Source organism: Diadema setosum, chromosome 5 (genome assembly GCF_964275005.1).
Source record: "Diadema setosum chromosome 5, eeDiaSeto1, whole genome shotgun sequence".
Classification (NCBI taxonomy): Eukaryota; Metazoa; Echinodermata; class Echinoidea; order Diadematoida; family Diadematidae; genus Diadema; species Diadema setosum.
This window is the reverse complement of record NC_092689.1, coordinates 16,920,192-16,930,662: the sequence shown is the minus strand read 5'-3', so window position 1 is coordinate 16,930,662 and position 10,471 is coordinate 16,920,192. Positions and strand designations below refer to the sequence as shown.

At 38.7% G+C, this 10,471-nt stretch overlaps 1 protein-coding gene across 1 annotated transcript in view; it reads left to right on the top strand.

The window, feature by feature from the left end:
* Positions 1-396: 396 nt before the first annotated feature.
* LOC140228753 (uncharacterized) overlaps positions 397-10,471 on the top strand; it is a 197,728-nt gene continuing 187,653 nt past the window's right edge. The window contains exon 1 of the mRNA XM_072309029.1: positions 397-664. Coding sequence (XP_072165130.1) covers positions 569-664 — 96 coding nt within the window. The 5' untranslated portion in view covers positions 397-568. The remainder of the gene's footprint in view (positions 665-10,471) is intronic.

The window sequence follows — 10,471 nt, the reverse complement described above, 5'->3', positions numbered from 1 at the left end:
ACCCTGGGATTGTACAGAAAAGGAACAGTTCAATTTTGTAGGGAAGTAATTCATGAATACAGTGTATGCCGGTTTTGAAATGTGTGCGTGGTTTTTTTTTTCTCTCTCATGTTTCCCGCTTTCCTTGTTCGAAGGCCTATTCACATACTAGTACTCCCTTAGCATTCATCCTCTGAAGGTGGGCTTGTTGACACTACGCTGTCCTTGAAACAGCGAGTCTACATGAAGTGTGACTAGCTTATAGAGGTACGCGTGGTGGACAATGGTTGTGTAGACAGAGCTGGCCGCTGCTCACCCTGTTTTTTTTTTTTTTTTTTTTTATGTGCTGCGCTCGTTGGAGTGTGCACTTTTCATGAGGACGTGAAGTCCCCTGTCGTGTCTGTATCTGTACTAGTTGAGTAGGGATCGTTGGATGAATTGGTGGAGCTTAGTCTTGCTTGAAGTTAATGCTTTGATCTTCCAAATGCAAGAGCGTGTTATGGATTAGCTGCGATAATCAACGTGGAATGATATCCGGATATCTCAATATCAATACGAACAAATCAGAAGGTGTATTTTTCGGAGCACTATGTCGGCTTTTGTCGTAACTCTCCAAGGCGGTGCGCCGTGGGGTCTACGGTTGCAAGGTGGTAGCGGTACTGGGGAACCGCTGCGGATAGCAAAGGTGAGTTTCCGTTGGGAGTTGTCCTCCGTGCCTCCCCGAAATCCGGTAACAGTGATTTCCCTCAAAAGTGTGCTTATTTTTTATATGGTCAATTGAGTGTCATAAGTAGTCAGTGATGTGCATGATATTTCATCGAGTTGTACATTGTAATTTGTTCCTGTATGAAGAGTGACCATTGATGATAATGGGCATTGGGGCGTGGATCGGATGCCTGTGAAAGGAGGAGGTGTTTCCTAGCTCCTGATCCCATCGATACAATTTTTTTTGTCCCACATGCGCTCGGGCGAAGAGGAGGAGAAGGCCTGCTGCGCCTCCCGTGTGGTACCACGCTAATTTCTGCATCATAGTAAACTGAGCTGAAATGACATAACTATGTGCTCTTTGATGTAAATGCTGATCTAACTTTACAAGCTTGTATGATGTAAATATTTCATAATAAATGAAAACATCTTCCTGATTTTACTCTTTACTCTGGTAGAGATGATATTGAAACAAAATTAGATGCTGTTAGAAAGGGGGTGATAATAGGCAGTAAATTCAATGCCTTTCTATGGGAAGTGAACAAGTTTGTAAGGGTGAAACAAAAGTGAATGCGCATTTGTATTCATTCATTTAGATACATGTAAATTTATTCATTTACGTGTTGTAGGATCACATTCATTGTAAACATGACTATTATCTGCACCGCCTTACTATTTTATCTTGTTGTTTCTCTATTTTGTGTTTGTTTAACAAATCATGTACAAAAACATACATATTGCACTGTCAAGTAAATTCTCAAGTGAGTGATGATAGCCACTAGGCACTAGTTGGACTGTTAAATAGAGAATTACATCAGAATCTCCTAAGAGCTCTGCAACTCTCAATTGGAGATGTTGCTTCCTCCAACAAGGCCATGATGAGAAACATTCACCCAAACCAAGAATGGCATCTAGCTTATCCACGCAGGAAACAATTTAAATATCAGGATGTACCATTTATGTTAGAAATTATTCAAACCGGTATCATATTAGGCTAATTAATTATGATGTACATTGCGCTGGTTTACCTCACCTAAAAATGAGAGAATGGTTAACACTACCTTTACAGGGTACAACCACAGCTAGTGTACTGTGTACAATGTATGTGTCCATGTTCAGCTGTACTTAATTGAGTGATATCTCCAATTATGTAGGCCAAGTAGAGATATTAGGGGATGGCATGATCCCTGTACAATATTAAAAGTTATGAGGTACACTGTAGTTTTGATTAATGCCTGATACACCTTTACTGACTTGTGGGAAAAGAAACCCAGTGGATGTGCCAATGGTGAAGTAAAGAGTATGTACATGTATCGTTGGCTGTCTTGGAGACATGGAGGCGACCTAGTGGTGACCCGAGTCTTGTTGGTCATTGGAGTAGTGCATTGTTGCGGAGACGTCGCTGTGATGTCACCTGGACGCTAGCCAGGTCTGCGGGAGCCACGAGAGAATCGAACATGTTTAATTTTTAAGGAAACTTTTTTTTTTTTCCAGTCTCTCTCTGGTCTGGGATATATCTCCATAACGTCTCTGTGACATTTTTTTAGTCGCGACCAATTCGCAGAGATTAATTTTGTTCACAAGGTCTCTAGGATGTCTTCGTAACCTTGCTGAGACCCATTGAAGACCTATTATACATCTGTACAGTGTACTGGAGACACGGCGGCAATGTCTCCTCAACTTTTGGGTGAATAAGTTGTCACTTGTTTGGAGAAGTCTCGGATGTTGCCCTGGAGTCGCCTTCTTGGCAAGCCTTACTTGATCTTTTGATTTGCACCAGTTGCAGCAATCATGGCCAAGTTTGCTATCTAGAGTAAGATAGGCCCTGAAGGGTAAATCTTCTTTATCCAATGTGAGTTCATATATGCATGTATTTTTAAGAGAGTTCTGCACTCTAATGAAATGTGAGTAGATTCGTCTCTGCCAAACTTTCATTGTAACTCTAAAACCTCTGTATGCTTCGAGTGCCGATTGGCACAGAAAACCCACAGAGTTGTACACAGTGTCCAAAGTGTGTGGCACAGAAAGGGTTGTAGCTATCCATAAATGGTACACTTTGCAAGTGAAATTGAGTCTACAGAAAATTACTGTGATATAGGAGGTTCAGTTCGGTTTGTGAAGTAGACTTTTACTTATTAATTGCAGTGCAAGTCCGAGGATGCTTGTGAACATCATAAAGATACAGTGTACAATATTTCATAGATTAGAATGACATCGTTGATTAGATACTGTGGTATTCACTTTTGTTGGAGATCAATATACACTGTACATGTAACTGTGACTCTGCATTGTGAAGCAGTATTTTTGCTCATCAGGAAGCAACATCTTTTTTCCTTGGATTAGGCCTACTTCTTTTAAAGTGACTCTTTTGTCATGAAATGTAGGAATGACTATGGCTGCGTTTATCTAAAAAATTTTTGAGGCAGAATCACGATCCTAAACACATTTGAGGCATTTTCAGGGGTTAGATAAATGCAACCATGTTTTCAAACGTGTTTGGAAACGCCGTTTTGAAACGCCTTTCAGAGGGCGTTTTGAAACGCGTTTGAGACCACAATCGCTGTTCTCTAGTAGATAAACGTAATGCCGTTTTGTAATGTGTTTATATCTCAAGGTCAAACCCCAGCTGTTTCCGGTTGTGCTCTGTGCCCATTATTTGTGTGGGACCGATGAGGCATGTTTGGTGGTACGCATTTGACCTTCACTTCTCAGGTCAGACGGCGCAAAGCAGCTGCGCAGTGACAACACTCCAATCGCGATTGTATGATGGTTAGATAAACGCGGCACCCTGAGAATCACGTTTCAAACCACATTCGCAAACACCATTCCAAAAGCGTTTTGAAATGAGATTCTCTCCCTCTCACGTTAGATAAATGCAGCCTACGATGGTGTTTTGTTAAAGTGCTTGAAGAGTTAATACCAAGGACTGACAGTATATTTTTCAAAAGATGCAGCAAGCTAAATTCTGATTTGACAGACATACATGTACTATGTATAGACTTGAAAGATGAGGTCATTATTTTGAAGATGTGTTATCATTGGTTTTTATCACCAGATTATACACATTAAATGGGTTTCCTGACATAAATTATTGCACGGGCAACTTGCCACATTGTTAGGTTACACATATTCCTTGGCAACAGAATTGACGCATATACTGAACCCTGGGTTTCGTGCAGTGATACATGCCTGAGGCATATGGTGATGGATAAAAAGACATTCTCAGTGAATGATTTAACGGCAGCTGGTGCATAAACACAACCATAAAGCAGTCCACAGTCAACATCAAAGCCAATTTTTCATGAAAGCAGACTGCTGAAATGTTACTTGTATCCTGTGTTGTCAGCCACGGCTGGTCCAACCATGGCAGTGACTGTCATGCTGACCAGGAATTCTCGCAATTCCAGAAATCCACTCACGGTCAGTTCACATCTGAAAAATTAGACTGTGCCAGCTGTCTCAGCAGGAAAGTGGATCAAATTTTCCTGAAGTTCACTTCTATTCTGTGGGTTGGGCTTGCTCTTGAAAGTCTTGATAAATGTAGTGTCAGTTTGGAATTTAGTGACTTTGCAAGCCTACTTTTTGGCACAATATCCAGCAGGTCATACTCCTTCAAACAAAACAACTTCTGGTTGCTGATCAAACAGGTAAAAAAAAAAGAGAAGAAGAATAGCATGGAAATGAAGCTGTAAATCAGTGTTGTTGACCTGGACAGATTACGGTAGATGTGTTTCAAACCAAATTTCATGATTGAATGGATCATAATCAGTTTATAGGAAATATTATGTGGTATTTAATTTAGATGATTCGTGGATATTTACTCAAAACCAACATTCTGTTTAAATTGAGTGACATCCCCCTAAAAACAACAAAAACCCAAACCATTGTGGTCAGTCTGGTCTATTGTAATCACACATCTTTATGGCAACCCTTTTTGGTATAATGCGGTACAGGAGTGATTGACTTCGCTTCAAATTTGCTGTTCACTGCAAAGTAAAAAAAATAAATAAATGATTTTCTTTTAATTTATTGATTTTTTTGGCAGTCAGTAGTTTGGATTAAGCTGTGGCAAATTTCTTTCAGATCAAATTGTCAAAAATGTGCAAAGCTACAGATGAAAGAGGATATGAAGGTATGGTAAGCGAAAATGTGACACATTTTTCATCATATTAATGACAAGAGTCTGCCAAAAGATCAGAGTGGCCATCAAGCAATGACATTTCATCGTAATCTATCTCCTCATCATTAAGAGACCATAATTTGGTCCATTGTAAAATACCATATGATATGCTGTCAGCATAGAAAGTATGCACATCAATGTTATGACCCTATTCTGGGCCAATGTATACATATGAATACTGATCAAAACTGAAAAAAAAAAAAAAATTGGCAATTGATTCATGATGTATATAGGGGGTATTTCATGATGTCTTGATATGGCAGATGATGAATGAATTCATCTTTCTGGAGATTGAAAATTAATTGACAAATTGGATCTGGAATGCAGCTAAATGTAATGCACACGAGTCCTGTATGTGAGAAGCCCCTAATTCGATCGACCTGATCCTGAACTGCCACAGCAACTGCAAAACAAGATATAGGGCTGGAAGGGTTTCGACATTGAGTGCTAATGGGAATTTCTGGGCTGTATAATTGAGGTTATCCACTGATACATTGGCATGTTTAGAATGAAGGGATCCTGTGTCGGTCAGCTGACCATGGCCAAGAAGTCGAGGAAGGACTGGCCAGGGATAGGGGAGGGGCAGGGAGCTTATGGCTGAGCTGAGCAGCTGTGAAGGCAGCAGCTAGCTGGCTCCAGGGAAGATGTTGATGGATCGAACAACGAGGATGGCTTGAAAACAACGTCTTCAGGGACTGCGTGCCGGTTTAAGCTATCATCACAATTGCCAGCATCAGTCCTTTTTCCATTTTTAAGAGCTCATTTTAGTGTCTTGATGTTTCCATTTTGATTTGCTGGGTCCAGTGAAATGATGGTTATTGTGGATTTATGAAGTGATGTAATTTTAATAGTAGAGCATGTTGCTCAGTTCATTCTCTCTGTGACAAATTGCTCCTTTTATTCCATGCAGCTGTTGATTTACGTAGCCCCAGGCAAATCTGTCAGATTTATGTTACTGCAACTTGATAATGATGGGAATGTACTGTTACATGTTTTGATGTGCCTATTGATTTATTTCAGAATGAACTTTCAGCAAGAAAATCAATTAAAGGACAAGTTTACCTTCATAAACATAAGGACTGAGAGAATGCAGCTCAATATTAGTAGAACACGTCAGTGAAAGTTTGAGGAAAATTGGACAATCGATGCAAAAGTTCTGAATTTTTAAAATTTTGTGTTGGAACCGCTGGATGAGGAGACTACTAAGGCTCGTGATGTCATATGAGTACAACAGTATAAAGAAAATGTAAAGAAAATTCAACACATTTTCACTTTTTTTTTTTGCATTATAAAAGAGCACTTGACTTACCTCTTTCGAAAGGCAATGGGAATAATATTACCCATAACATATGTCAGTAACGAGTCAAGGGAATGTGTATTTTTTTCAAAAGATGAAATTTTGTGAAATTCTCTTTATATTTTCCTTATATTGTTGTACGCATGTGACATCATACACTGCAGTAGTCTTCTCATCCAGCGGTGACTGCACAAAAACTTCAAAAATTCATAACTTTTGAACGGATTGTCCGATTTTCCTCAAACTTTCAATGATGTGTTCTACCAATATTGCTACATTCTCTCAATCCTTATGTTAAATGAAGGTGAACTTGTCCTTTACGGAAAGACCAGCAGTGCTGAAATATCCACTCTCTTTTTCTGTACAATGTACAGTAAGTTCCATGAGCTCAGTTCTAAACAGACACCAAATACGTAAGATCAATAAGAACATCTTTAAAACAGAGAAATGTCCTCATCATGCTGGTAAAATAGGATTCAATTTTGTAGCATGCTGAGTTACACAAAGAATATACTTACAATGTACATAAAAAATAGGCTTGTTCAGTTTTTTAATGATAGCTTTCAAAGAGGACAATCTGTAATGACAAAACACTAGTTCAGAAGAAGTGTCGTCATTATCAATCTGATTTAAAATTGTCAGTTGGTTAGGTCAGAAACAGTTGATTAAAGGGATTGTATAGTTTTGATCGAGACCTAACGTCAGGTTTATAACACTTGTTTTTGTGAGATAATGAAAAACTTCTTATGAAATATGAAAAAGCATGTAATTTCAAGAAAGATTCAACATTTATTTAATGAAAATTGGTCTTGAAGTGGCTGAGATATTAAAAAAAAAAGATTGACAGGCCACAACTTTTATTAGGGTCTCTTTGTTTTACCTTGTTTTTAGATATATTGGTCATTTCAAAACAGATTTTCATCAAATAAACTTTTGATTCCCATCAGAATTGTATGCTCTGTAACATTTCATAGAGTGGTTTCTAAATATCTCATAAAACTTTTCAAGCTGAATCCTCACCTCAACCAGTACTGTACAGTCCCTTTAAAAGTGAACTGCAGACCCTCGCACTAATAATAATAATACCATACAAGTAGGCCCTAAGTCAAAAAGTGAGTAAGACAGTACTGAGGAATAACATGGGGTGCGGGTAATGTTTGAGAAGAGAGGGTGGATGGATTAAAAAACAAAACCAAGCCACCAAACACATCCTCAGCAATAATAAGGAAGAGTCAGTTAGTTCAGCAGGTAATATTTGTGTGTGCGGGCAGACTTTTCTCTGACTCCGGAGAAATGTTGCCCCTGACCAAAGTGTGATTCAGAATGATATGACTGGTCACGTGGGGGTAGGTTTACCCGCCATTTATTGATTTGAGCACCCCGGAATTCTTGCATTGTTTGCACACTCACGGCTCAGACCCCTCTCCTTGAACATTCACTTTTTTGTTGCACTCAATGGGGTCTGATGTGAGAGATTAAAGGGTGATATTGTATTTGCAGAAAATAGTGCAAACTAATCAATGGGGCACGGGCTGTCTGACAATTGAGCTACACAGTGTGTCTATTGTGTTAGGTGTTATGTGTGGTAGTCTACAAAAAAGAGTGTGTCTGTGCATTGTAGTATTAGTTGTAATTTAAGGGTGGTATCGAAGAGTCTACCATTTCGCCCTGAATGTAACTATACAGTATTGTAAAACGAGGAATGTTTGTGTGCATTTTAATTTTGAGAATTTTGTGAGAGCCAAGATTCGCAAAATTAAAAGTTTCAGTCTGCACTATACACATTGAATGTTAGAGGCAAGTTGCGAAAATAGCATGTTTTACAGTATTTCAAAAGTGCACTATTTTTAGCATGTGCTGTATATTACATTCTGATTCCAGTAGGCATTGTTTTGTGACAAGCTGAAGTTCAATGAAATTTACAATTCATTTGTGGTCAGTTGCAAATGCTTCGCATTTTTTCATCAAGCAGGAATTATGATACTTATTTGAAGAGATAGTGCTGTCAAGAATGGAATGTGCACACGTTGTGTTCAGTTGACAGAAATCTTTAAGAAATGCCACAATGTTTTATAATGGTTTGGTTGATACCTTACTTAAATTTGACAGGTGACATAAACATGCTTTTTTTTTCTGTGTGTGTGTGTGTGTGTGTGTGTGACAGGCATCATTTTTGCATACTGTGGGTGGGGAAGGGAGGGGGAGTCTTATGTAGCACAGCATGTGGGCGAACAACTGACTATCAGTCAGACACACATACATGACAACAGTTATCGCAGGCTGTGGCAACGTGATGAGTTCGCGAGACCTCGACGGCAGCAGTCGTCACATCCAAATACCGCAGGAGGTTGTGTGATGTATCTGGTCCCTCCATGAATGTTTACCATCTCAGGGGTGGATACGGTTGCCATTGGTATCCACAAGACCGCATCCACTCTACCTCCATCCTCCCCCGCACCCCAGCATCACGAGGAAGGGGGTAATGAGGGGAATTGAAAGTGACAGAGGTTGACCCGGGGAGGGGGGGGGGGATGGGTTTCTTTTTTAGTCCAGGCTGTCACCAACTCTTAGTACTGTGGAGATTGTAGAAATTGAAATGTCCTTGAACATGTACAGCTGTAGCCCTTTTGTATGGGCATGCTGTATCCCATATCCAGAAAATTAAATGGCTGACATTGTAGTGTAGCATTTAATATCACATTGAAATTGTATGAGTCAAGAGCTATGTTACAATGTCTTCACATTCACTGATAAAGAAAAAAAGTAATGATTCATTTGGTGTAGGACCTATTTATTTAGGCCATATTAATTCTAAGTTTATTTTATTTCATTTATTTATTTATTTATCTATTTATTTATTTTTTTTGTGGGGGGGGGGGGGGGAGTCGTTCCTTTTTGTCAAGGCTGAATGAAATTTGATGTTGAATATATACCAGTGTATTTTTAATACACATGAACAATATATCAATAGATATCAGTCAGCGTTTAAAGTTTGTCTTGACATCCAAGTTGTTGTAATGTCAAAGATCTCTGAATCTGATGTGTTTAATACTCTTTATGTACTTTTTAAACTAGTAGGCCTATCCACCAGATTTTCAATTGACATTAAGCATGACAATGACTGCATTTGTAGGGATATGGTACATTTCTTGTATAATGCCTATTGGCAATGACCTTGATTGACATGAAAAAAAAAAGAGGCCTACAGATTGTTAAACAAGGCATGTGTGAAAACAATGCAAAATAACAACCTGTATCAAGGACAAGGCTTTTCTACATTATGTGGTTTTGGGGTTGGCTTGATGTGGTACATATTGCTGTATTTCAGTCATGTCAAGATAAACAGTGATGTTTTTGGCATTGAGTCACATGCTTGTGGGTGTATCAAACTTGAGTTTTACCACAAAAATTCAGCTTTTAGTGTTTTCTTTTTGTGCTCAAAATGCTGCAACACGGACTGATGCATTGACAGTATGATCCTAATGCAAACTGCAAAGAATTTCCCCCAAAGGGTGTTGCAGTGTGATACGAAGATTCATGTGACACCAACGAACCCTTCGCCCAATTAGGCTTAATAGCAACCATTATTGAAATAGTCTCACTTCCAGGCTTAAGGTTGTTTTCTTCTACTTCACTTCTTCTAAATATATAATTCAAAAAAGGAGCATTGCGGTAGATTCTACAAATGTATGTGTACAAACTGTAGCTCATTCTCAGAGATATCGTGCTTTTTATACACATCCACAAAATGGAAAACGTTGACTTTTAACAGTTTCTCAAAGAATCTTTTGTAGGATATGGTTTGAGAGTTTCTGATCATGGGCATTTTATCAAAGCAGATATTTTTGGGTTGTAAACATCTGTGAAGCCATCATGGATGGATCATGTTTGAAGTACATGGTGGTCATAATTTTCTGTACAATTTTTGAAGATGTCACCGTAAAGATGGACTTTTAATTTTGAACAGTGTGTGTGTGTGTGTGTGTGTATGTGTGTGTGCACGCAATGAATGAATAATTCTACCTGAGGGTGATTTCTTCAATAAATGACCAGGTAATGCATTTTCAGGAGATGAAGGGTAAGCTTAATCCTCTCTTGAAATAATGGAAATAAGGATGTTTATCCTAAAAACAGATAGTATCTATATACTTGAAAGTTATGAAACAAAACCAGAAGATTCATGTGTATAAGAAGTGTTTGCAAATTAGTGTATGTCAATCTTTAGTAATGCAAGATGTCACATCTCAATGCCATATTCATTGTAGACCGAGATGTCATCTACAAAGGTACCACTTTAGCACAACATCCCT